Source organism: Platalea leucorodia (assembly GCF_965183815.1).
Source record: "Platalea leucorodia genome assembly, chromosome: 7".
Classification (NCBI taxonomy): domain Eukaryota; kingdom Metazoa; phylum Chordata; class Aves; order Pelecaniformes; family Threskiornithidae; genus Platalea; species Platalea leucorodia.
In genome coordinates, this window is record NC_138829.1 from 72,169,321 (window position 1) to 72,195,627 (window position 26,307).

At 63.9% G+C, this 26,307-nt stretch overlaps 3 protein-coding genes and 1 pseudogene across 4 annotated transcripts; 1 reads left to right on the plus strand and 3 right to left on the minus strand.

Annotated features, from left to right (window-relative positions):
• Positions 1 to 149: 149 nt before the first annotated feature.
• On the minus strand, positions 150 to 3,539 carry LOC309593169 (aldehyde dehydrogenase family 3 member B1-like; annotated as a pseudogene). Its single transcript, XR_014230911.1, has 9 exons — positions 3,312 to 3,539; positions 2,557 to 2,667; positions 2,362 to 2,482; positions 2,106 to 2,191; positions 1,873 to 1,954; positions 1,365 to 1,751; positions 1,084 to 1,250; positions 748 to 847; positions 150 to 343 (listed from the first exon to the last, which is right to left on the minus strand). The product of XR_014230911.1 is annotated as an aldehyde dehydrogenase family 3 member B1-like (transcript).
• A 575-nt stretch (positions 3,540 to 4,114) lies between these two features.
• On the minus strand, positions 4,115 to 11,313 carry LOC309593389 (aldehyde dehydrogenase family 3 member B1-like). The gene is made up of 10 exons (XM_082317847.1): positions 10,958 to 11,313; positions 10,614 to 10,776; positions 9,946 to 10,056; positions 9,702 to 9,822; positions 9,496 to 9,581; positions 9,185 to 9,266; positions 8,365 to 8,751; positions 7,955 to 8,121; positions 7,676 to 7,775; positions 4,115 to 4,689 (listed from the first exon to the last, which is right to left on the minus strand). The coding sequence occupies exons 1-10, from the start codon at positions 11,101 to 11,103 to the stop codon at positions 4,496 to 4,498; spliced, it is 1,557 nt and encodes a 518-aa protein (XP_082173973.1). The 5' UTR covers positions 11,104 to 11,313; the 3' UTR covers positions 4,115 to 4,495.
• A 259-nt stretch (positions 11,314 to 11,572) lies between these two features.
• Positions 11,573 to 23,555, minus strand: LOC309593388 (aldehyde dehydrogenase family 3 member B1-like; the record flags this gene model as incomplete). Its single annotated transcript, XM_082317846.1, has 11 exons — positions 11,573 to 12,267; positions 13,711 to 13,810; positions 14,029 to 14,195; positions 14,278 to 14,664; positions 14,978 to 15,059; positions 15,283 to 15,368; positions 15,489 to 15,609; positions 15,769 to 15,879; positions 18,385 to 18,547; positions 18,951 to 19,153; positions 23,349 to 23,555. 11 exons carry the CDS (start codon positions 23,553 to 23,555, stop codon positions 12,074 to 12,076), a joined length of 1,821 nt encoding a protein of 606 aa, XP_082173972.1. The 3' UTR covers positions 11,573 to 12,073.
• On the plus strand, positions 23,554 to 25,924 carry UNC93B1 (unc-93 homolog B1, TLR signaling regulator; the record flags this gene model as incomplete). The annotated part of the gene is made up of 7 exons (XM_082317848.1): positions 23,554 to 23,693; positions 23,760 to 23,889; positions 23,975 to 24,068; positions 24,164 to 24,288; positions 24,362 to 24,544; positions 24,625 to 24,898; positions 25,142 to 25,924. The coding sequence occupies 7 exons, from the start codon at positions 23,554 to 23,556 to the stop codon at positions 25,609 to 25,611; spliced, it is 1,416 nt and encodes a 471-aa protein (XP_082173974.1). The 3' UTR covers positions 25,612 to 25,924.
• Between the last annotated feature and the right edge of the window lie 383 nt (positions 25,925 to 26,307).

Sequence of the window (26,307 nt, forward strand, 5' to 3'; positions counted from 1 at the left end):
TTGGCCGGAGGGACGGGAGAGTGGGGGGAACGTGGGGGGGCGCTTCGTGGATTGGGCGGGGGGGCGGCGGAGCGGCGCGGTGATTGGCGGGGCGTAAGGAGGCGGGGCGCGTCCAAAGCGGAAGCGGAAGTTTATTGCGGCGGCGGGGCTCAGAGGAGCGTGCAGGCGGCGCGGCGCTTGGCCTCGGTGGCGGCCCGGAGCAGCGGGAGGCGGCCCGGGGCGTAGGGCGGGTACCGCGGGGCGTTGAGGGCCTCCCGGCCGGCCCCGCGGAGCAGCGCGGACCGCGGGTGCGAGAAAGTCTCGAAGCTGGAGCGGCCGTGGTAGCGGCCCAGGCCGCTCTGCCCTGCGGAGCACCGTGCTTCAGAGCCCCGCTCCGGGGGAACCGGCGCTGGGCACAGGCCCGGGGGAATTCAGGGCGGGAACCCGGACTCCGAGGCCAGGAAGAACAGGCACCAGGGCAGGGGCTCAGCGTTGTCACCAAGCACTGACCCCCGGCACAGCCCCCGGAGGCGGGAGGGGCAGCACCGGGGCACCGGTACCAGGCCGGGCCCTGGAGCAGGCAGGGGTTCAGGACCGGCGCTGGGAACTCAGCCCCGGGACCTGCTGCGGGCGGGGTGCTGGGTGGTGGCAGCGCTGGAAGGGCTGCGGGCAGGGTTCCCCCGGGAGCAGGCAGGACCCTGGCCCCGCCAGCGCTGGGTGCAGCGGGCGGGGGGGCCGGCAGCACCCTGTTCCTGGGGCTGGACCTACCGATGCCGCCGAAGGGCAGCGAGGTGAGCGTCATGTGCATGATGGTGTCGTTGGCGCAGAAGCCGCCGCTGCTCGTCCGCTCCAGCACCCGGTTCACCACCTGGGGGGTGAGGGCAGGGGGGTGCTGAGCACTCACTGGGCGCCCCTTGTCTGCCTCCTCCCTGGGGTACACCAGGACACGCGTGGCTGGGGACACGGGGGGCTCTCTCCTCCCGTGACCAAGGACAAGGCCAAAGGAGCAGCCACGACTGGGGAGGGGGCCTGTGGCTACCCAGACCCACGCAGCAGGATGCGACCCAGGCCGAGGGGGGTGCTGCTCCCAGCCCAGCTCCGCACCTTCTTGCAGGAAGAGAAAACATAGAGGGCCAGCGGCCGCTCCCGGGCGTTGATGAAGGCGATGGCGTCGTCCACGCTGGCCACCGTGAGGACGGGCAGGATGGGCCCGAAGATCTCCTCCTGCATGACGGGGTCATCCTGCTGCACGTCCACCAGCACCGTGGGGGCTGCGGGGGGAGAGCCCAGCCCGGGCTGTCTGCCTGGGTGTCACGGGCCGCAGCCAGTGGGCCCCCCACCCGGCGCTTCTGCCCTCCCTCCGGCTCTACGCCCCGGGCCCTCACCAATGTAGCGCGCCTCCTCGTCCGTCTGTCCTCCGATGGCCACACACCCGCTGCGCAGCAGCCTCTGCACCCGCTGGAACTGCTTGTCCCCCACGATGCGGCCAAAGTCGGGGGACTCCCGAGGGTTGCGGCCGTAAAAATCAGTGATGGCGTCGCGCAGGGCGGGCAGCAGCTTCTCCCGCATCTCTGCGCTGCACAGCACGTAGTCGGGTGCCACGCAGGTCTGCCCCGCGTTGAAGAAGCGGCCCCAGGCCACCCGCCGGGCCGTGTTCTGCACGTCGCAGGTGTCGGACACGTAGCAGGGGTTCTTGCCCCCCAGCTCCAGCGTCAGGGGCGTCAGGTGCTTGGCAGCGGCTGCCATCACGATCCTCCCCACGGAGGGGCTGCCTGTGGGCAGGGGAAGCAGCATGAGCCCAGCGTGGTCAAGACGTCCCACCGGATCCACGCCGGGCTCGCTGGGGCAGCCTCAAAGAGAGGGATGGGACTGGAGCGTTCCCGCAGGACGTACCGGTGAAGAAGATTTAGTCAAACTTGTTCTCCAGCAGCCTGGTGGTCTCCTGCACGCCGGCGGTCACCACGGCAAAGCAGTCCTGCGAGGCGGGGGGGTGGGAAGTGTGGCAGCAGAGCCGGGCAGGAGCAGAGAGAGCGCATGGGGGGACGTGGCTGGGCCGAGCAGGTTTGGGACGCAGCGGGGCAGGTGTCCCTAGAGAGGGAGGTGGCCACAGCAGAGGGCTCTCCTACCTTGTCTAAGTACCTGGGCAGCGTCTCGGCCACTAGCCTCTCCACGTTTCTGCTGATTTCGGAGGGTTTCATGACAACGCAGTTACCTGCAGGACAGGAGCTCCCTCCTGGTAAGGACCTCGCTCTTGGGGAGCAGAAGACCTGCCCCCAGTGCAGCCCCACCACCGTAACCATTCCCACCCCGGGGAGGACACGGGAAACCCCCCAGTGAGGTGCTGGTACCCCCCAGCACGGCAGGGATGCAGCCCAGCCTCACCGGCCGCGATGGCCCCGATGAGGGGCACCAGGAGGAGTTGGATGGGGTAGTTCCAGGGCGCAATGATGAGCACCACCCCGTAGGGGTCCTTGCGGATGAAGGCCGAGTCCAGCTGCGTCGCCTGCGGAGGGAAGGGTGGCGTGAGAGATGCCCGCCTCCCATCCCGCGCGTCCCCGGCCAGCCGCTGCCCCGTACCCAGTTCTTCTCCACGTGCTCGTCCTTCATCCAGGTGCCCAGGTTGTTGAGTGCGTGATTGAGCTCACTCCTGCAAATGGAGATCTCGGAGAGCTCCACTTCAAAGGGCGGCTGGGGACACACAGGAGGTCATCATGGCCACCGCTGTGGGCCCCGTGGCCACCCCACGATGGTTGTCCTCACAGGGGTCAACATGGAGTCTCCTGGCAGCCGTAGCAGGGTGTGACCATCTGCTGGGGCAGGCACCCCCGGGGCCACCCTGTGGCCTTGCAGTGGCAAGGAAGGGTGGCACAGCCACCCCTCCGGCGTGCCACCTGCGTCGCGGCACGCTGCCTGGCCCCGTGCCGCCCCGTGCCGAAGGTCACTTCTACACAATAGAAGGTCACGGTCGAAGACATGGATTTGGCATCTCAAGACCCTCAGCTGCACCAGACGCGGCACGGTGCAGACACGGCACGGTGCAGACGTGGCTCCGGAGGTGGAGATGGGAACAAGGGCCCCCAGTTGCTCTCGGTGAAGGCTTCCCCAGAGCTAATTCATCCCATTTCTCTGCAGCCAGAGGGAGCTGCTGTGTGCTTCCCCCCCAGGGGCATCCCCAAAGGCTAAGCTGAAGACAACAGCAAAAAACAAAGGGCACCACTCCCCCGCTCAGGTTGAGATACAGTTTTATAGATAAAGGAAAGAGAGGGGGGAAAAAGTGAAGTGATGGAAGGGGAAGCACTCCCCACCAGCCGCCCTGGCCACGGTGGTCTCACCTTGCCCATGTCCAAGGCGGTGGCCTGCAGGATGTCCTGCTTCTTCTCGTCCAAGAAGCATCCCAGGGCCTCCAGCTGGGCCAGGCGGTACGCCATGGGCCGCGTCCTCCCCGAGAGCCAGGCTGCCCGCAGGCAGCTCACCAGCCCCGCGTGGGGACTCATCCCGAGAGCGGGCTCCGAGCACCGCGCTGCTAATAAGGAAATACCGCTCGCCTTGAGTCAGACGGGGGCGTCCAGATCTGACGGCGGGGTGAAATCCCAGAGCCCGCGCTGGGTGACGCAGCTGACCAGCCAGTGGACAAAGCCACCCCAGTCCCTTCTGCTCCCACAGCGAGCGGGGTTGGCAGGGACAGGGACCCCCTTCCCCAGCACAGCCAGCCCCCCAAGCTGGGGGATGGAGCCGCCCAGCACATCCCTCTGCTCCCCAGGGACCCTCCTAGGTGGGACATGTCCAACGGGATGGACAGGGTGGGGATAGCGGGGCTGGAAGAGAGAGGAGCAGTTGGGATGGAGGAACGGAGCCCAGAAACCCTCCAGGATGGAGCCAAAGCAACCAGGCCAGAGCAGAGACGGGCTCTGGAGGAGAGCGCACCCCAAAATGCTGCAGGAGGAGGCTCCGTGTCCCTGCTGGCGCCTTACCTGTCCCTCTTCTTTGGGCTCAGCTGCCCGTGTTTGCTCCAAGGTCCCCGTTTCATTGCTGATGAAGTTGCCAGCCCATGGAAGATAAGGGAGGGCGAACTGCAGGGCATGGGGCAAAGGGAACTGGCATCATCCCAGCCCAAGCATTTGGGAGGAGAGCGTTGCTGTGGACCTTCTCAGGGGAGAGTCCCCAAGGAGGGGGACGCGGGCAGCACGAGGTGACCCCCGGCCCCTCCGCTGTGGCGGGGCCAGCGGTGATGGAGCAGGAGGTCGCTGGCACCGAGCGTGGCTGGAACCCGTAGAGCTGGCGATGGGGCTGTGGGACCTGTGCGCAGGGAGGTGTGGGGCACAGCAGACCTGTGGGGCACGGGGGCTGATTGGCGGGCTGCCACGCAGGCAGCGGGAGAGCAGGCAGGGGCAGGCAGGGGGGCCAAAGACAAGCACACAGGAGGTCACCGGTTGCAGGGAAACACCTTTCATTGCACATGGCCACCGGGACCGCCGCGACCGGCGGCAGGAGACATCATGGCGGTGGCAGGGGACCCTCAGAGCAGGGTGCAGGTGCTCTTGCGCTTCACCTCGGAGGCGGCCCGGACGATCCCCAGCTTCTGCTGGTTGTAGGGCGGGTAGCGCAGGGCGTTGAGGGCCTCCCAGCCCATGCTGCGGTGCAGGCAGCCGCGGTGGTGGGTGAAGGTGTCGAAGGTGAACCTGCCGTGGTAATTCCCCAGGCCGCTGCTCCCTGCAACACACAGCACAGGTGCCCGGTTGGTGGCTGGATCTGGCCGTCACTCACCCACCGTTTGGGCCAACGAGGCCGAAATTAAGCTCCCAGCTCCGCTCTCAAGGGCAGCACGGAGGAGGCGCTGGCGATGGAGACCGCTCGTGTCTGTGGACGGCACCACGTCTTCATCCAGCTGCTTTTGAACACCGGGGTTGGCGGGGACAGCTATCCGTGAGCAAGCTTCCCCAGCAAGCAATCTAAAGAGGAGCATGGAGGTGGCCTAGCTGGACACCCAAATGCTGCTTGAGGGATGTTTGGAGGAGGAGGCCTGGGCTGGGAGGAGGAAAGGTTCCCACCAACCCTCTCATCAGTCTGGATTTCACCATTTCGGGTAACACGTTTAGCCCTGGTGCAAAGCTCACCGCGTTAAGCCAGGCTCAGAAAAACGTTGACAGCATAAGAGTTTCGCAAAACATCATCTTCCCAAAAGGAGGGACTGCGCCTTGGAGGATTTCTGAGCCGAGGAAAGCAGGCGAAGGCTGGAGCCTTTCACCTCGTCCTGCTGGTTTTGGGAGAGGATCCTGAGCGCCTCCACTTTGCTGGTAGATGGGAGAAGCAGAGTGGGGGGACTGGGAAAGGCATGGCATGGCAGAGAACAGGCAGCGGGAGCGCTGGCCGCTGCCCTCCCATCCTCACCCTCTGGGGAAGCGGTGGTTTATACCAGCCTGAAACAGGTTCATCTTGTTTAGCTGATGCCCTTGAGGATGCTGGGAGCTGTGTCCCCATCCCCATGGATGCTTAAGCACCTAAAACACTCAGGAAAGAAAACTAATCTTGTTTCTATATCTTCAGCTCCTCTTTTGCTGGTGCTTCCTACATCCCCTCCAAGTTTCTGTTCTCTTTTTACTCTACTTCTGAAAACTTTAGTGATTCAAAAAAAAAACCAAAAAAAAGCCACAACCCTTTTTGATCACAAAACCTCGGCTGGTGCCAGAGCGACTGGGAAGGGCGTCACTGGCAAGGTGGTGTTGGATGCTCCGGCCAGACGAGCTTCCCTACCGCAGGGATGCCCTCCGAAACACGTCCCCTCCGTGCCGGCTCCAGCCCCGCTGCCGGCCAGGCTCCGGGAGTGGCGAGGGGCGGGTGATTCTCAAGGTGACCTTGGTGAGGATGTGACCGATCTCCAAGGATGAGTGAAATGGCTGTTGGGAGGTGAAAGCTGGCCAGGAGCAAGCACGGGAGAGCCAGGCAGGCTGGCAGTAAATAAGGAAATCCATCTGCGTGCTGATAACTGATGGGATAAGATTATTAGAGTCAGCTTTCTGATAACATGCAAATCCTGGTGAAGCTGATGAGATGTTTGGTCTCTCGCATGCCCGCAGCCTCAGCCCCTCTGAGCCAGCTGAGCGGCTGCGTCCGGGCTGGGGAACGAGAGCTGTTTTTCCACGGTGGTGAAGATCATCTAGTCAAAAGTGGGTGTCTCCACCGCCTAGACTCCTTCTTCTCGGAGGGAAGAGAGAAGCACTTCTGGACGTGGCTTTTTTTTTCCCCCTCAGTAGACATCCAGAACAGGCCAGAAGAAATGCAGCCCCAAAGCGCTGTTTCTGACTGTCAGCTGTGAAATGCCACGTCACGGGGGTATCGGAGTGACTAAAAGTTTCCCTGGATTCAAGGAGAGCCTGGGTCGGTACGCAGAGTCCAGCACCCTTTAGTGAACGCACGGGACCCTTCTGGCTGAGCGAATCATTTGAGCTGGAGAGAGATGGAGGCTGGAAGACTTTCAGGACGGAATATCGTGCGTGCTTGCCCTGTTCTTACTCATGCAGCTGGGTAGGGTTGTGGTGGAAGAATGCAGAACTAGACACAGCTTTGTTCTGAAGCCTTTAAAGGAATGAAAGGATTGGTTTCCAGCCGATGCTCTGGAGAGAAAACATCCCACGGAAGCTCAAAATCACGTACGTCAACTGAAACATGAGCGCTATGCAACTTAGAGCTCGTATTCCTTTCCTTGCTTCGCGTTGCAGGGAATCCTTGCATGATTGCTTGAATTCCTCAAATGTAAACCTAAAGCCACTGCCTGGTGGCCAGCGTGGGTACGGAGAAGGCTGCGATACTGTGGGAAGCAGAGCGACAGCCTCCTCGGCTGCCTGTCTCCAGCGGACAGCTTCAGCAAAAGGTTCAGAATCAAATTTAGACCTTTTCAGAGTCTACCTATTTTCAGCAGCTTTGTGGGAAGCAAAAGGAAGGACCATTAGGAATTGTGTATATAAATAAATTTGCCTTAAAAGCATCACCCGTGGGTGATTTGTCCGTTCTGAGGAATGACGGCAAATGTTTGTAAAGCTTTTAACCCTCCCAGTGTCTCTGCTGGGCTGGGATCGGGGTCCCCTGCTGTTTACTCCTCAACGGTTTTATGCAATATAGGTCTTCAGGAGTTTATGTGTGTACAGTTGGGAATTCATTGGACATTGTGCTGTCTTCAGACCCAGAGCCCAAAGTGCAGATCCATGAAAAATTGCAATTCCAAGTTCCTGAAAACTGCAGCTAAGGGACAATTTCCCAGTTTTCTTCTGCAGAGAAGAGGGGTAGCACAGCAGCGGGATGGTGTGACAGGCTGGCTGCCGGCACCCTACAGAGGCACTGCACGTGGAAAGGAAGGTCTAGAGATGTTTCTGTGGTGGCCACAGTCAAAATTCCCTGCCTTTTAAGCAAGACATTTCCACGTAGACAGGGAACAGCGTGCGTGGGATGGCAAACACGGAGAGGAGAAACCTCACAGTGCTCCACGCCTGTTCAGCAGAAGCAGGGCTGCAAAGCCCGAGAGCTCAGCCCTGGCGCGGTGAAGCAAAGGTGGGGTCCTGCCTGGTGCAGAAGGATTTCCCTACGGAGCAGTGAGCCCAGGCCTGGGGGCCCCATCTCCCCTGAGACCCTTCCCCACCATGGGGTGGGATCACACCTGGCTCACGTTGGCCAGGGGCAGGCGGGTTGGGGGATTTGGACCTACCGATCCCACCGAAGGGCAGCGAGGTCAGCGTCACGTGCATCAAGGTGTCGTTGCCGCAGAAGCCACCGCTGCTGGTCCGCTCCAGGACCTGGTTCACCACCTGGGAGGGAAGCAGAGAAGGTGGACGTGGGTCTTGCACCCTGTTCCCTCATCTCCAGCTGCAATCCCGAACCAGGGCATCTGCTCTAAAGATTTTTGGAGCATGAACATGGCTGAATACACCTGCCAAGGAGCACGGGGCAAGCGTAGCCCTGGCTTCACGCAGCCTCTACACTATACCTTGTCATTGGAGGAGAAGGCATACATGACCAGTGGCCTCTCACGGCTGTTGATAAAGTCAATGGCTTCGTCCATGTTGGCGACAATGACGATGGGCAAGATGGGGCCGAAGATCTCCTCCTGCATGATGGGATCGGAGGGCTGCACGTCCACCAGCACCGTGGGAGCTGCAGAGAAAGAAACCTGCAGGCATGAGCCATGCACAGAGGTTGGAGATGATACCTTGGTCCTCTCCCCAAGACCCGTACCTCCTCTGAGATAGGACCCCTCGCCAAGCTCCCCGATTCCCGTGCAAACCTTCCCTAAACGTCACTTCCATCTAGAGCCTCCCCTCCAGTTGGGAGACCCTCTCCAAAATCCGAGTCCACTCCATGCAAGGATGAAGACTTATGTGAAGTCCAAGCCCTCACCGATGTAGCGCTCCTCCTCGTCCGTCTGTCCTCCGATGGCCACACGCCCGCTGCGCAGCAGCCTCTGCACCCGCTGGAACTGCTTGTCCCCCACGATGCGGCCAAAGTCGGGGGACTCCCAAGGGTTGCGGCCGTAAAAATCAGTGATGGCGTCGCGCAGGGCGGGCAGCAGCTTCTCCCGCATCTCTGCGCTGCACAGCACGTAGTCGGGTGCCACGCAGGTCTGCCCCGCGTTGAAGAAGCGGCCCCAGGCCACCCGCCGGGCCGTGTTCTGCACGTCGCAGGTGTCGGACACGTAGCAGGGGTTCTTGCCCCCCAGCTCCAGCGTCAGGGGCGTCAGGTGCTTGGCAGCGGCTGCCATCACGATCCTCCCCACGGAGGGGCTGCCTGAAGGCCAGGAAAAGATGCATCACGGGGAGGATCCCACCATTCTACAACCTAACCCGTGGTCTTAGAGTTATGAGGAGCCAGGGCCAGGGAAGACATGTCAAGTCCCACTCCCGTCCTGCAGCCACCTTGGTGTGCAGCAGGCGGCTGAGCCCTCACCTCCGGCACCCTCTCCAGCTCAACTGTGGCATCCCCCAGCTCAGCCATGACAAAACCCAGTTATGGCTATTAGATCCTCAGCCACGGTGGTGGTAGATCCTCCACCAGATCCTGACACCAGATCCCCAACACAAACCCTGCCATCTTAGAGGGCAGGGCAGGGTCCGGATGCAGGCAGGCTGCCCCCCATCTCACAGCGGGGCGTCCGGTGGGAACCCCTCGTCCTCATTGCACAAAAACCAGGCAGGGCTCTGCTCTGGCCCGCAGGACGTACCGGTGAAGAAGATGTAGTCAAACTTGTTCTCCAGCAGTCTGGTGGTCTCCTGCATGCCGGCGGTCACCACAGCAAAGCAGTCCTGCAGCATAAGAGGAAGGATTCGTGTCCATCAGCATCTCCCCGGGCCACTCCGTCCCCGTCCCCGTCCCCGCCAACAGCATCCCGGGCTGCTGGGTGTGCGGACACGGGCTGAGCGTGGAGGTACGGCAGCACCCGAAACCAGGGATGGTTCGGCGCTGGGGTGCGCGAGGCAGGGCTGGGAACGCCACGGCCCAGGGACGGGGAGGAGGCCAGGGAGAGCTTCTTACATTGTCCAGGTAGCAGGTCAGCATTTCGGCAACAAGTCTCTCGGTGTTCTTGGTTATCTCCGAGGGTTTGATGATGACGCAGTTACCTGGGGGGGAGACGGACAGGACATCAGAGCAGTGACATGGTGACGAGGCCCCTGGCCAGACCCCGTCGCCGGTTGCCGGCGCTGCAGGACCCTCCGGGCCAGAGGAGAGGTTCGGCTCACCGGCAGCGATGGCCCCGATGAGGGGCACCAGGAGGAGGTGGATGGGGTAGTTCCAGGGCGCGATGATGAGCACCACCCCGTAGGGGTCCTTGCGGATGAAGGCCGAATCCAGCCGGGTGACCTGCAGGACGCGCACCGCCTCAGGAGTGCTTCGCTGCACCACCATCTCCATGCCCACATCCCACCCATCTCTGCCCGGCAGCTGGGTCCTTCCTCCCATCCTCTCCCTCATCTTCCCCCTTACCAGATTCTTGTCCACGTGCTCGTCCTTCATCCAGTTTGACAGGTTGTTCAGCGTTTCATGGAGCTCGTTCTTGCAGAGGAGGACCTCGGAGAATTCGGCTTCGAAGGGTGGCTGGGGACACAGAGCAGCGGCTCTTATCCCTACCCTGCGTATTTTTTTAGCCAGGATTCGGGGACCCAAACCCTTCACGTCCCGTGGTGGATGCACAGTTTGCTGTCACCGCTAAGCTGCGCAGCACAGCCCGCCACGGCGGGGATTGAGCCCCACCACGCCTGCGGCGTTGGGGTTTGGCGAGCTCCGAAATCCCGTTGCGGTATCACCGGGCCAGCCCTGTCAGCAGGAACCTGCCTGCGGCCGGGCTTTCCCTGCTGGGAGCTCCGTTGCGGTTCGGGAAAATTAAGTATTTGGGGAGGAGAGGGGTCTGTGAAGGCAGTGGTGGTGGTTTGGGGAAGAACGGGCTGCTCTGGTTATTGAGTCCTGTTTGGTCTGGAGACAAGAGCGTCCCGAGCCACAACCCCTTTTTCTATCGCGATATCCCCACAACGGGTGGGGACGCTCCCTCGGGGCATCGCATCGACCCCCGGCCTGACGGTGGGAGCTGGCAGCGCTGCGGTCAGCCCCTCGGCTCCCCCGGCCGCGGGGTCCCCCGGTTCCCCGCCCCCTCTCACCTTGCCCATGTCCAAGGCGGTGGCCTGCAGGATTTCCTGCTTCTTCTCGTCCAAGAAGCGTCCCAGGGCCTCCAGCTGGGCCAGGCGGTACGCCATGGGCCGCGTCCTCCCCGAGAGCCAGGCTGCCCGCAGGCGGCTCACCAACCCCGCGTAGGGGTTCCCGCTGCGGGAACAGGGACGTCAGCGGGGCCCCGGCCCCGTCCCAGCCCCTCGCGCCCCGGGTGACGAGGGCGAGGAGCTCCGCGTTGCCCCAGGCCATCAAACCGAAGCTCTGGGGAGAGGGCAGAGCATCCGGACACCCCCCGCCCCCCCGTCTCCCCTCTGTCCCGGCCGCGCACTCTCACCTCGCGGCATCGCTGTCCACGCTCCCCTTCCCGCCACCGCCATCATCCTCGGCGGCTTTCCCGGCCCCGCTGCCCGGCGGCTGCTGCCCGGGGGGCTCGAGGGGCCGCTTCGTGCCTGGCTGCGGCAAGACGCTGCCGGTCTCCATGGTGCCAAGGGAGCGGCACGGGACGGGTTACGCCGGGGCTGCCCGCGGGCTGGGCAGGCTGCCGGCAGGCCTCAGGGAACCCAGCCAGCACCCCGGCACCGCGGCCAGGACCCTGCTGAGCTCTGGGGCTGCCCGTGGGGCTGGCAGGGTGCAGGCAAAGTGCAGGCAGGTTGCAGGCAGGCACTCCAGTGCTCGCTCCAGCCTGCTCCTCCGGAGGAGGGCGGCTGCCGGCTTCCTGCTCTGCCCCTTGGCTGCCTGCCCCGCCGCGCGTCACCGCTGGCTCCGCTCCAGCCCAAACCACTTGGGAGGCAAAAACGCGCCCCGGATCCAGCCCGGGGCACCTTGCCGCCATGCAGCCACCGGGCACGGGGTGACGGAGGTGGACGCAACCCCAACGGGGTGTGACGGTGTGGCTGAGGGTGTCAGGGTGAGGGAGGGGGACATGGGGGGGCCGGGCACCCACCCCCCGGGGCTCGGCTGCCGGATTCCTGCACCCCCCAAGCCGGGCGACGGAGGCACGAGGCAAGGCCAGGCAGGAGAGCTCAATGCAAAGTCTTTACTACAGGCAGGGTTACACGGAGGAAAAAGCAACAGCCGGCACCGAGAGGAGGGAGAGCGAGGGTCATCCAGAAGGAAAGGTCCGACTAACGGGAGATGGGGCTAACTGCTGGTCCTCAGCCCCGTTTCTCTGCTGGGAAGAGAAGTACGGGGTGAGAAAAAGAACTTTTTGCTGTTTCAGATGTGTGTTGGCAAACGGTCCGGAGCAGAGGCAGCTGGGGAGGAACGAGTGTGCAGGAGGAGACGTGCGCCTCCGCCGTCCGATGTGCATTGGGCGAAGGACGTGGCGAGGGAACGGGAGACCGGTGCCGAGGCGGGAGGAGGATCCCGGCCTCCCGGGGAGGGCGGTTTTGCTTCCCGAGGGGATCCAGGATTCCCCCCACTCCAGTCCGTGAGCAGCGCGGGGCAGCCCTCAGAGCAGGGTGCACATGCCCTTGCGCTTGATCTCGAAGGTGGCCGTCAACAGCCCCAGCTTCTGCTGGCTGTAGGGCGGGTAGCGCAGGGCGTTGAGGGTCTCCAGGCCCATGTTGCGATGCAGGCAGCCGCGGTGGTGGGTGAAGGTGTCGAAGGTGAACCTGCCGTGGTATTTCCCCAAGCCGCTGTTTCCTGCAACACACAGCACAGGTCCCAGCTTGCTATTCCTGCCCTCTCCGAGCATCATCCTCAACACAAGGAAAACTTTACAGCCTTTTCTCATGCAAAGGCTCCCGCTGCTGAGCAACGCAGGCGCGGTGGAGGAGATCTCACCCTTCCCTGCGCCTTTCCCAGCTCCTCGGTCCAGCAAATCCTTCTGCAGCTCGCCACTGTTTGGAGGTCCAAGTGCATTGTTTTTACTGGCCCACCTTTATCTACACGAGCTTTGCTGGGTCTACGAGGCTCGATTTCCCTCTACAACCTCTGCGGTGCTCTACCGTATCTACCCGTGGTTAGGAGCTACCAGCATGGCCCTGACAAAGGTCAGCGTCTTCCTGGAGCTCTTAAAAACCGGAGCCACGTTGGCAGCACTGGTTCTCCTGATTCCTGTGGCTGGTTTAAGCTTGAGCTTGCACGTCGCGGTTAACAGCCCAATGACTTCACATCCAAGCTCCTGTGGAAGCTTTGGCGAACGCCGTCTCACCCCGCTGACCTCAGACCCTTCACCTGACCGGGCTGCTATAAAATGGCTTCACCTGATAATTTGAGGTAGTTTGTCTGAATCATTTTTCCATAAAGATAAGTTAGGGTATGGGAACCACCAAAAATTGTTCCCTGAGCTGCAGTCAGGCGAGGAATTAATTGTGCTTCGCTGTCGCGGTGTCCTATTATGTCTGAATCAGCTGCCAGCCCCGACAGAGCTGAGCACGGGCAGCATAAAACAGAGATATTTTCCCCAGATAATATTCTGGGGAAGAGACTGGGAGATTGGGAAAGTATTCTGGGGAAACAGCGTCAGAGGCTTCCTGTATTCCCATGCTCCTCCCTGGACAAGGCTACAACCAGGGCCCTGGGCTGAGCAGAGCTCACTTTTCACCTGAGAAAACAGTTGTTGTTGCTCCTGGAGAGCAGAAACTCTTCCTCTTTGCGGAGGAGGCTCTCCAAGTTACCAGAAGCAGATTTCCCAGACATTTATAAGCATTTTGCTCCTGTTATTTAGTCCTAAAAGGCAGAATGAATGTACAAGCCTGCTCCGGAGTGACGCTAAGGGCTCCTATCCAGCACCACGCTGTCTGCGGGAGGAAGCTCACCTCCCCAGGATGCACAACGCCACGGATCTGCTCCCAGAGGAGGAGCGGAGTGATGGATAGACCCAAGGGAGCAGCACTTGAGGAGGTCCTAGGTAAGCCTGAGCGGGGCAGGAACCCAACCCTGGCACAAAATTCACTAATGCTGCTCAGAAATACCAAGGAAATACCCATGTGGCGCAAACTTCTCTACCTTTTATGTTTCCGTGTACACAGGGAACACTGTGCTTGGGACACTGAGCACGGAGAGAAGAAACCCCACCATGGGGTGGGATCACACCTGGCTCACGTTGGCCAGGGGCAAGCGGGTTGGGGGATTTGGACCTACCGATCCCACCGAAGGGCAGCGAGGTCAACGTCGTGTGCATCAAGGTGTCGTTGCCACAGAAGCCACCGCTGCTGGTCCGCTCCAGGACCTGGTTCACCACCTGGGAGGGAAGCAGAGAAGGTGAACGTGGGTCTCACACCCTGGCTCCACGGGCAGCGCTTGCCAAACATCACCCAACTCACCCATCAGCGCGGTGTGCCCACAGCAGCCGGGCTCAAAAGCCTTTTCAGAGCTTGCCCTGGGCCGTTGGCAAGGCGGGCGCTAGCCTTTCTGCCCCATTTCCCTCACCCCCCTTCCTGGTCCGCGGACCACACGCACCTTGCTGTCACAGGAGAAGGCGTAGATGGCCAACGGCCGCGGCCGCGCGTTGATAAAGTCAATGGCTTCGTCCATGTTGGCCACAACAACGATGGGCAGGATGGGCCCGAAGATCTCCTCCTGCATGACAGGATCAGAGGGCAGCACGTCCGCCAGCACCGTGGGAGCTGCGGAGAAGGGTGATGGCAACGCGTCACTCAGTGCACGGGCACGGGTGGTCCCACAAGCCCCCACGCCCTGGGCCCTCACCGATGTAGCGCTCCTTCTCGTCCGTCTGTCCTCCGATGGCCACACGCCCGCTGCACAGCAGCGCCCGGATACGGCGGAACTGCTTGTCCCCCACGATGCGGCCGAAGTCGGGGGATTCCTGGGGGTTGGAGCCAAAAAACTCGGTGATGGCCTCGCGCAGAGCAGGCATCAGCTTCTCCTGCATCTCCATGCTGCACAGCACGTAGTCGGGTGCCACGCAGGTCTGCCCCGCGTTGAAGAAGCGGCCCCAGGCCACCCGCCGGGCCGTGTTCTGCACGTCGCAGGTGTCGGACACGTAGCAGGGGTTCTTGCCCCCCAGCTCCAGCGTCAGGGGCGTCAGGTGCTTGGCAGCGGCTGCCGTCACGATCCTCCCCACGGAGGGGCTGCCTGTGGGCAGGGAAGAGTTGCATCACGGTGAGGAACCCACCAGCTACGGCACAGCTCTGGGACGTGGCACTCTGGGCAGCCAGGCCCAGGGAAACGCACCAAGTCCCACCAGACCCCCAGATACACACATCCCGGATCCTCCACCAGATCCTGACACCAGATCCCCAACACAAACCCTGCCATCTTAGAGGGCAGGGCAGGGTCCGGATGCAGGCAGGCTGCCCCCCATCTCACAGCGGGGCGTCCGGTGGGAACCCCTCGTCCTCATTGCACAAAAACCAGGCAGGGCTCTGCTCTGGCCCGCAGGACGTACCGGTGAAGAAGATGTAGTCAAACTTGTTCTCCAGCAGTCTGGTGGTCTCCTGCACGCCGGCGGTCACCACGGCAAAGCAGTCCTGAAACATAAGAGGAAGGATTCGTGTCCGTCAGCATCTGCCCGGGCCACTCCGTCCCCGTCCCCGCCAACAGCATCCCGGGCTGCTGGGTGTGCGGACACGGGCTGAGCGTGGAGGTACGGCAGCACCCGAAACCAGGGATGGTTCGGCGCTGGGGTGCACGAGGCAGGGCTGGGAACACCACGGCCCAGGGACGGGGAGGAGGCCAGGGAGAGCTTCTTACATTGTCCAGGTAGCAGGTCAGCATTTCGGCAACAAGTCTCTCGGTGTTCTTGGTTATCTCCGAGGGTTTGATAATGACGCAGTTACCTGGGGGGGAGACGGACAGGACATCAGAGCAGTGACATGGTGACGAGGCCCCTGGCCAGACCCCGTCGCCGGTTGCCGGCGCTGCAGGACCCTCCGGGCCAGAGGAGAGGTTCGGCTCACCGGCAGCGATGGCCCCGATGAGGGGCACCAGGAGGAGGTGGATGGGGTAGTTCCAGGGCGCGATGATGAGCACCACCCCGTAGGGGTCCTTGCGGATGAAGGCCGAGTCCAGCTGCGTCACCTGCGAGAAGGGCCAGGATCTCAGTGCCGTCCCCACCGCCTCCCGCCCTGCCTCGGCCCAGCACGCAGCTCTCCCCTCCCCAGCCCGCTCTGCCCCTTCCCACCCGCAATTCATCTCCCGCTCTTCCCTTCCCAGGTCAGCCCAGAGCTTCTGCCTTACCAGGTTCTTGTCCACGTACTCGTCCTTCATCCAGTGGGACAGGTTGTTCAGGGTGTTGTTGAGGTGGTTCTTGCAGAGGAGGATCTCGGTGAAGTGAGCCTCAAAGGACGGCTGGGGACAGACATCACATGAGCATCACCCCAACACCGACCCCATCTCCTCCCCGTCCACAGGAGACATCTCCCCCCTCTTCTGCCCATGAAGAGCAGTAGAAGCTGTTAAGTAGAAGGCATTAAGCAGAAGGTATTAAGCAGAAGTTGCTGTCACCTCCTGCAACCCCTAGGGAATATCACAGTCCCTGAAATTTTATGAAAATAGGTATTTGGCCAGAGGAAAAAACCCATATTGAACATCTTCACAATATTTAACAGCCTCCTGAGCTCAGCATCTGTGAACTGCTCACCTGGCAGAGCCCTGAGCCAAGGGGGGACCAAGCAATGTCACCGGAGCTCCAGGAGCGACAGAAAAGCTGGTACGGGTGTCAGAGGCAGCTCCGCGCCGCTGACCCGGGATGGGACAGTGCTCTTCCACGTTTGTGTCCCGACCACTCGGGCACGTGAGCTGGAAGCAAAGCCCCAAGCTCCCTCCCACAGCCCGTGCATGAAAGCTGAACTTAAGACCTTGCTTTGTTCAAAGAGAAATAAGAAGAAAAGCAGCTGCTTAATGAAACGGCTCATGATGGAGCTCGGCTGGATGCCACTGGACTCCCGTCCTGGGCAGAAACCCCCCCGTAGCTCCTGGGGCTCCTGCACTGAGCCGGCACGTGGCTGGGAAAGGCAGGTCAGGTGAGGAATTAAACAAACCCAGCAGGTTTCTCCAAGCTGGACCGTGCCAACAGGCCGTGATTAAATGGACGGTGACTCGGGAGGGGTGGCGGGACGTCAGAGCTGGGATCGCAAGGGCCGCCGAGGCATTTCCTGCACGTGGCAGGTCCTCGCCGCGGCCGTAACCGGAGCCATGACGCACAGCTCAGGACCATTCTTGCAGGAGAAGTGTGAAGATACAAGAAGATAACTCAGCAGGCTCAGTAAAGCCCCTCTGTCACCCTGGAGAGCAGGAGGAGCAAAGCTCCTGCGCTCTGAAGCCGTGTTTGCAAAGCGCGGTGGGCACAGCTGCCCGACACCCTCCACCGCAACGTCCGTCGGATTCCTCCAACCCAAAAGCATCCCTGGGTGGGAGCTTTCCTCCATCGCTGCAGCAAAACACCACTTTGGGGTCGGAAAGTTTGGTTGCTGACTCCCAGACCAAGCTGCTCCTAAATGTGACAATGTAAATGATGGGCTCGGCAGGCACATCGGATGTCCGGTGAAGCAACGGGGCCGCTCTCGGCCCGGTCTGACGGTTTCATCACTAGGAGGATGAGGAAATTGCTGGTGAAGATGGGCCATTAAGGGTTTTGATGGGACAGGGAGGTTGTAAGATGGGACATTAAGTCTGAGGTCATCCAAATTCCTTCAATCATCAGCGGAGAGAAACCGGCATCCCTGGAGGTGAGGTACCCACCTCAGATACGTAAGACCAGATGAATTGTCCAGCTAACTATGAAGGCCCGACTGCATAACAAGCATATTACTAGACAACCAGCTCTAATTACGTGCAATTAGGAGAGATGAAGGACGCGCTTTGAGCGCTGATGCCTATCAACCCCTGGCTGAAGGAGAAGGCCATCACCTCAAACAAACAAGGCAATGACGAGCCTGGGGAGATGTCAGGATGTTGAAACCCGTGTCTGAGGGCACGGCGGCCGCGCTGATACACCCGCAGACACCAGTCCTTTGGGTCCGAGTGCTACCACTACCAGATAAGACCAATTATGCTGTGTCAGGACAAGCCATCCCGCTGAAAATGTCTCCTAATGCCACGTGACCGAAGCGTGCGGTGGCCTGTTGGGCTGCGGCACGCGTCAGGAAGGGAAGAAAGGGGAGAGTAGGGTCCTGAAGCAACCGAGGGAGAAGAGGTGAGCTGAGACCGGTAGACACAGCCACAGCAGGGATGCTCCCCCCTCCTCGGCAGACCGCCCGGGAGCTCCCGGCGTGCCGCAATACCCAAAGCCACATCCAGGTCCTGTGCAACCACACGGCTCGGTGCCGTGCCAGCGAAACCAGTCCCTGCGAGGCCGGTGAGCCCTGAGCAGCTCTGGGAGGAATGTGCAAGGCCAACACGTTGCACAATGCCGATAATCCCGGGTGCAACCGGGCTGGCACCCCAGGACATCGCCCTCTGCGGAGGTCGCATGAAGCCACCGGGGACTCGATGCGTGGGGCGGACGCGGTGGGTGAAGCTCATTAACGCTGAGATTCCCACCTCACAGCGGCCAACGGGGGCTTTGCCCAGTTTAAGTGCACTGGGGACAGGGTTAGCAGTGTCAAGCCCGCCCAGTGGCGTGGTCCCTACGTGTGCTGTGGCTAAGCCCAGCTGTGGAGAGCTCTGCAAGGACCCAGCGCCTACGGGTGCGCCACACCAGCCCTGGAGCACATCAAGGGGGCTGCGGGACCCCAACGAGGGCACCCTGATGCCCAGAGCCCCACACCTGCACCCAGGAGGATGAAAGACCCAGACGAGGTATGCAGAGCCCCAAAAATGTGACCCTGGTGGTCAGCACCCGCCCCCTCTCACCTTGCCCATGTCCAAGGCGGTGGCCTCCAGGATTTCCTGCTTCTTCTCGTCCAAGAAGCGTCCCAGGGCCTCCAGCTGGGCCACGCGGTACTCCATGGGCCGCGTCCTCCCCGAGAGCCAGACTGCCCGCAGGTGGCTCACCAGCCCTGCGTAGGGGTTCCCGCTGTGGAGACAGGGATGTCAGGGGGACCCCAGACCTGTCCCAGCCCCTCGCGCTCCGGGTGATGAGGAAGAGGAGCTCCACGTCGCCCCAGCTCCGCTTCACCCCAGCCCAGCATCAAACTGGAGCCCCAGAGTCCCTGGGGAGAGGGCAGGGAGCCTGGACACCTGGGTCTTCCCCTTGCTGCCGGGAACAAGGGCTCCTTGTGCCCCCTACACAGCACCGTTCCCGGCAGTCCCTTGTCTCCTCCCTTGGGGCACTCTGGGGGCCCATGGACCCCAAACTTGTCCCCCAGCATCCCTCATCAGCACCAGCCCGGGGACACCAGCACCTCCTGGCCGCCTCACCCCAACCATCCCGGCTCCCTTCTGCCCCCACCCACACGCCCCCGGCCCCTCGCTCTCACCATACGGCACTGCAGATCACCGGCCCCTTCCCGCTGCCTCCACTGCCACCGCTGCCTGCGCTGCACCCGGCGTCCTTCCCGGCGTCGCTGCCCACGAGGCTGCACTTGCCGTAGCCCAGGGGCTGCTGCCCGGGGGGCTCGAGGGGCTGCTGCATGCCGAGCTGTGGGAAGGAGCTGCCGGTCACGGAGAGAACGTGGTAGCCCTGGGGAGAGACACGGGGTGGGTTATGTCAGAGCTGGAAGCTCAATTCCAAGAGGAGTCACCCCACAGCGAGACACCCGTGCCCCGAGCTTGGGGCTGTCCCAGCTGTGGGGTGACTCAGCCCAGCGCGGCTGCCGGATGCTCCGGTGTGCCTGGCGGGAGATGCCTGGAATTCCCGGCTCCGGGAGAGCCACCGGCCTCCAGCTAGGGACCTGCCTGGGCTGCCCTGCCGACCTGAGGGAACCCGGTGTGGGGCAGCATCCCAGGCTGATCCCTGGCATCCCCAGGGACGCCGGTGCGGGGCAGCATCCCAGGCTGATCCCTGGAATCCTCGGGGATCCCCAGGGACCCCGGTGCAGGGCAGCATCCCAGGCTGATCCCTGGAATCCTCAGGGATCCCCAGGGACCCTGGTGTGGGGCAGCATGCCAGGCTGATCCCTGGCATCCCCGGGGACCCTGGTGTGGGGCAGCATCCCAGGCTGATCCCTGGAATCCTCAGGGATCCCCAGGGACCCTGGTGTGGGGCAGCATCCCAGGCTGATCCCTGGCATCCCCGGGGACCCTGGTGTGGGGCAGCATCCCAGGCTGATCCCTGGCATCCCCGGGGACCCTGGTGTGGGGCAGCATCCCAGGCTGATCCCTGGCATCCCCAGGGACCCTGGTGTGGGACAGCATCCCAGGCTGATCCCTGGGATCCCTGGGGACCCCGGTGTGAGGCCGTGTGAGCCAGCAGCGGTATTGCCGCAGCCCAGCCCACCTTTGGGCACAGCATCGCTCCACCAGCCCAGAGCTGGGGGGCAGAGCCGCAGCCCCACATCTGCTCCCCCTGCCCCTTTCCACTACCCAGTGCACCCACCCTTCCTCGAGGGAACCCACCCAGCGCGGTACTCAGCGCCCCACAGCCTCCACCAGTGCAGGGCCGGAGAAACCCAGCCATGGGGCCAGCCGAGTGCCGCACAGGGGGGGTCCGGTCCCCGGGGCCCCGGAGTGCCTACCTGGGGGGCTGAGTGGTGGCGAGAGGAGCGCGAGGCCGGGCTGGCACTGCCGAGGCTCAGGGTGGCCCTCCTAAATGCTGTGGGGCCAGTGGCCGGGCCCATTGGCCAGGGGCGGGCAGGACTGTGCCCCGCCTCCGTGGGGCTGGCAGTGGGGACAAGGCCTGGGATGGGATGGGATGGGATGGGATGGGATGGGATGGGATGGGACCTCCCCCATGGGATGGTGGCACTGGGGAACTCCCATGGCCACCAAACCACCACCATGAACCTTGACCCACTGGGACCCATTGGACCCTCACCCTGCTCCCCTGGGCCACCCTGACCCACAGGGACCCCATAGGGACCCCTTCCCTTCCTCCCTGGGACCACCCTGACCCATGGGGACCCCAAAGACACCCCTCATCTGCTCCCCTGGGCCACCCTGACCCACAGGGACCCCTCATCCTGCTTCCCAGGGGTACCGTGACCAATAGATACCCCTCACCCTGCTCTCCAGGGCCACCCTGACCCATGGGGACCCCACAGACACCCATCATTCTGCTCCCCAGGGCCACCCTGACCCATGGGGACCCCGCAGACACCCCCATGGACCCCACAGGTCCCCCATCTGCCCATAGGTTCCTCCCACCGGGCACCACAGCCCTCGCTTCCCTCCGAGATGCCAGCTCCCCGCACGCCCACTCCCCTGCCCGGCCCTAATTACCCCCCTTCGTAAACAGGAAAGGCAGCAGCCTTGCCCCGCGCGCCCCGACACCGTGCCCCGGGCTCAGCCCTCATGGCCACGCTCCCCGGGGACCCGCAGCAGCCCCCCAGGGAAGGGGGAACGGTTTCCCCCCCCCGGCAGCACCCCAAATTGGCACTGTGAGCTTGGCCAGGATGCCCAGGGCAGCCCCAGGAGCCAGCCCCAGCTTCGAGGGGGGCACAGCCGTCCCCGAGCAGCCCCTGCCTCCACGGAGGATGCCACAGATCCGCCGGAGAGATCCGCAAGGGACAGCGGTGGATCAGTACCCAGAATGGGCTGGTGGGGGGTACCGGGGCCCCCCATCCCAATTTGGGAGGTGTCCGGGAAGGAGATGCTCCGCACGGCCCCTGGGGATGGGGAAAAGCAGGGAACGGGCTCTCCATCGGAATCACCGGAGCCCAGGCGGAGGTGGCTGCAGACCTGGGGCTGCAGGGTGCTGGGGACCCAAATCGGCCCTGGGGGGGACACGCTGCCCCCCATCGCTCAGGTTCAGGGCCATGGACCCGCACCCCCGGGAAGGGCCCTGTGCCCCCGGCACCCCGGGGTGGCTCCTCTCGCCCTTACCTGGGGCGAGGGGGGCCTTGGGCTGGGTGCTGCTCCCTGGCAGCCCCCTGGGCCGCACCCTGCACCGCTGCTGTGGCCCTTCCCGGGGCTGTCCCCCGCCACGTCCCCCCATCCTGCGGGAGCCACGAGCTCAGCACCCTCCCCACGTGGCGCTGGCTGCTTGTCCATCGCATCTCAAGAATCCCCCGCTACCGGCTGGGCCGGATCCTGCCCTGGCTCCCCGTGACGGAGATTTCACCCTCCCCACCCTGCCCCGCAGCACCGGCACTGCACAGCCGTGGGCACCCCGCCATCGCCACGTGCCTGGGCACCCTCCCCGCCTTGGGTTTTGGGTGACGCTGGGAGAGATGTATGCCCCATCACCCCCCAAACCAGCCCCACACCCCCCAAACCAGGGTGTCCCCCCCGCCCAGGCACCCTGCCGCATCACCCAGGCCGGGAAGGGGAAGCGAGAGCGGCTGGGCCCAGGGCAAGGCAGGCACCCGACACCACGGACCACCCCGAGCTGCCAGCACCCACACCAGCGCCTGGTGGGAGTGCTGGGGTGCTGGGGGGTACAGGGGTGCTGGGCAGGGGGCGGGATGGGGGCTGTGCAGGTTGGGGTGGGTGCTATGCAAGGGGGAGTGCAATGGGTGCTGTGCAGGGGGGTCAGGGTGCTGTGCAGGTTGGAGGTGGGATGGGTGCTGCGCAGGGGTGGTCAAGGTGCTGTGCAGGGGGCTCAGGGTGCTGTGCAAGGGGGGGTCAGGGTGCTGTGCGGAGCGGGGTGGGATGGGTGCTGTGCAGGGGGGGTCACGGTGCTGTGCAAGGGGGGGTGGGATGGGTGCTGTGCAGGGGGGGTCAGGGTGCTGGGGGGGGGGGGGGGGGGCACATGGGGTGCGGGCCAGAGGCGGCAGCAGTGCAGGGGGGCCAGGCCCGGGCCCCGGGGGTGCAGGGTGCTGGGGGGTGCTGGGGGGTGCGGAGCGGCCCCTTTAACCGCCCCCGTCCCGCCCGAAAGAGGAAGCAGTGCCCGCCCCGCCCCGGGCCGCCCCGCTCCACTCTGGCAACCGGTACTGGGGAATAGGGGTCGGGGTGCAGGATCTGGGGGTGCTGGGTGCAGAGCACATGGGTGCAGGGTCTGGGGGTGCTGGATGCAGGGTGTAAGGGTGCAGAGCGCATGGGTGCAGGGTCTGGGGGTGCTGGGTGCAGGGGTGCAGAGCGCATGGGTGCAGGGGAGCAGAGCACATGGGTGCAGGGTCTGGGGGTGCTGGATGCAGGGTGTAAGGGTGCAGAGCACATGGGTGCAGGGACTGGGGGTGCAGGGGAGCAGAGCACATGGGTGCAGGGTCCAGGGGTGCTGGGTGCAGGGGTGCAGCTCTGGGGGTACAAGACACATGGGTGCAGGGTTTGGGGGTGCCAACAGGGTCGCCCCCACCCACCCCTGACACCATCCAGGGCCCCCACACCCCGAGGCAGCGATGGAGAAAGACCCCAGCTGCTACCAGGATGCGGCCAAGGTGGTGGCGGGCGAGGGGCTGGGCGCCGAGGGGACAGAGGCGCAGGTGAGGACAGAGAGGGGACCCGCAGGGGACCGGGACCGCGGTGGCCGTCCCCAGGGCTGACGAGCAGGGTCACCCGCAGCTGGACGATTTTGTGGGTGCTCACCCCGACTACAATGAGGAGGAGGAGGAGCAAAAGTATTTTCGCCGCAAACGCCTCGGCGTGGTCAAAAACGTGGTGGCCGCCAGCCTGGCCGGCACGCTCACCTACGGCGTCTACCTGGGTACGGCCCTGTCCCTCCCCGGGGACCCCCGTCACGGTGTGGGGGGCACGGGGGGCTCGGGACGGGGGGTGACGGCCGCTGGACCCCCCCAGGCCTCCTACAGATGCAGCTGATCCTGCATTACGACGAGACCTACCGGGAGGTGAAGTACAGCAACATACAGCTGGAGGACATCGACCGCAAGGTGCTGATGGGCATCAACGTCACCCCCGTCGCGGCGCTCCTCTACACGCCTGTCCTCATCAGGTACGGCGTCGCCCGCGCTCCACGCCGGCACGCCGGCACGGGCGCCCACGTTTCCTCCTCCTCGCCCCGGCAGGTTTTTCGGCACCAAGTGGGCCATGTTCCTGGCGGTGGGGATCTACGCCCTCTTCGTCTCCAGTAACTACTGGGAGCGCTACTACACACTGGTGCCTTCCGCCGTAGCCATCGGGGTGGCCATCGTGCCCCTCTGGGCATCCATGGGCAACTACATCACGCGGTAGGCAGTGGCGGGGGGTGGCCGGGGGTGGCCGGGGGATGCCAGCTGACCGGCCGTGCCGCGCAGGATGGCCCAGAAGTACTACGAGTACGTCAACTACAAGGAGGAGCACGTGCAGGAGCAGCAGCGAGCGCCGCGGGGCGCCTGCAACGCCTACATCGTCGTCTTCCAGACCGTCTTCTACGTCTGCTTCCACGTGAGCGCCGGTGGGACACACGGCACGGGCAGGGGGCCGCGCCGGGCAGCCCGGCGCTGAGCTCCCCTTGCTATACGTCTTGCAGCTGAGCTTCGTCTGCGCTCAGATGCCCATGCTCTTCTTCCTCAACAACTACCTCTACCAGCTCAACCACACGCTCTACGGAGTCAAGCACTGCGGTGAGCGCGCGGGCCAGCACGGTGGCGTGGGACGGTGCGGCGGCACGGGGACCTCCCCGGTTGGGGCTGAGCCGTGGCGTGTGCCCCTCCGGCAGGGACCCTGAGCCACGGCACGCTGCCCGGCTTCAACAAGACAGTGCTGCAGAGCCTGCCCCGCAGCGTCAACCTCATCATCGTGGAGAGTGTCCTGATGGCAGCCGCCTTCCTCGCCATGCTGGTGGTGAGCGCCGGGGCAGGCAGGGGCCGGGCCGGGCCGGGACACCGGCAGGGCCTCACCCACGGCTGCGCGGCAGGTCCTGGTGCTCTGCGGCTCGGCGTATCGGCCCACAGAGGAGATCGACCTGCGCAGCATCGGCTGGGGAAACATCTTCCAGCTGCCCTTCAAGCACATGCGGGACTACCGCTTGCGCCACCTCTTCCCTTTCTTCATCTACAGCGGCTTCGAGGTGCTCTTCGTCTGTACCGGCTTCTCCCTGGTAGGGCGCGGGGACGTGGCAGGGGGTGACAGAGCGGGAACGGCCCTGGCTGGGCGACGCTGAGCCTGTCCTCACTGCAGAACTACGGCGTGTGTGCCCTGGGGCTGGAGAAGCTGGCGTACCTCCTCATGGCCTACGGCTTCTCCGCCTCGGCCTGCTCCAGCCTGGCCCTCTGCACGTTACGCCTGCGGCGGCAGATCCCACTGCTGGCCGGAGCCCTCGTCCACGCCGCCCTCCTGGTGACTCTCTTCTGCTGGGCACCCGAGCCCCGGCACCTGGTCCAGGCACCTCTGCTCTACGCCATAGCTGTGCTCTGGGGCACGGGGAGCGCCCTCAACAAGACCGGCATTAGCAGTAAGTACCGGGAATGTCCCCAACACAGCCTCTCTTGTCCCCTGGCGCGGCCAGATTGTCCCCAGCTCCCCGACGCCTCCTCTCCTCGTGTCCCCTGGCACCGCAGCCTGGTGGTCCCCAGCTCCTTGGACCCACAGACAAGGAGCAGGACAGACCCACTGCGGCCGGGTCCTGCTAACAGTGCCCCAAGAGGGGACAGTGGCACAGGAGGGGGATGCTGACAGCCGGTCCCCTCTGGCGCAGTCCTCCTGGGCATGCTGTACGAAGACAAGGAGCGCCAAGACTTCGTCTTCACCATCTACCACTGGTGGCAAGCCCTGGCGATCTTCACCGTCTACCTGTGGTCAGGGCTGCCCATGAAGGTAAGCGTGGCGGGGTGGGCAGCCGTCGCCGCAGCGTCCCCCAGCTGCCTCCGTCACCTCCGGGGCCGTCGCCTCCCGCAGGCCAAGCTCTCCATCATGCTGCTGTCGCTGGCGGTGGCGGTGGGAGCCTACATCTGGATGGAGCACAAGCTGGCGCAGCACGTGGCATACCGCCTGCCCCGCATCCCTCGCCCGCGCCACAAAATGCGTGGCTACCGCTACTTGGAGGAGGACGACTCGGACGAGACCGGCTCGGAGGGTGACGGTGGGAAGGACGATAACGACGAGCACCCAGCAGAGGCCACCAGCGGGGACGAGCTGCCAAGAGATGACCGGGACCAGCTGAGTTAGAGACAGCCTGTCCTGCCCCACCGCTGTAGTGCCCCCCCCCACCCCAAACCTGAGGGGGGGTCCACAGCCCTCCCTGGACCTGCCCAAACCCCCACAGGCTCCCCTCAGACCAGGCTCGCAGCCCACCAAAGCAGGCCTGCAGACCCCCTGGGCAGGCCTGCAGCCTCCCTAGCCAAACCTGCAGCCCCTGGACAGGCCTGCAGACCCCCAGGCCAGGCCTGCAGCCCCCCGGCCAGGCCTGCAGCCCCTCAGACCAGGCCTGTAGACCTCCAGGCAAGGCTGTAGACCCTTCAGGCCAGACCTACAGCCCCTCAAGCCAGGCCTACAGCCCCTCAGGCCAGGCCTACAGCCCCCTAGACCAGGCCCACAGCCCCCCAAGTTCATCCCGCAGCCCCCTCCTGCCCCCTGAGGTAGCACACCACGGCATACCGGTTCCCCTTTGCGCCCCTACGCCTCAATAAAAGCTCTCTCCCGCCCGCCGCCTCCGCGCCCGCTGCCGCCGTACTCTGCCTTCGCGTCGTCGCGGCCTCGCCGCCCTCCATGAGGGGAAGTAGGGCCACCCCCAAGGGGCGGGGACTACAACTCCCGGCGTGCACCGCGCTCCAGCGCGGTGCACGCCGGGAGTTGTAGTCCCCGCCCACCGCCCCTCGCTGCCCCGCCTCCCGCCGCGGACTCCCTCACCCACAATCCCCCGCG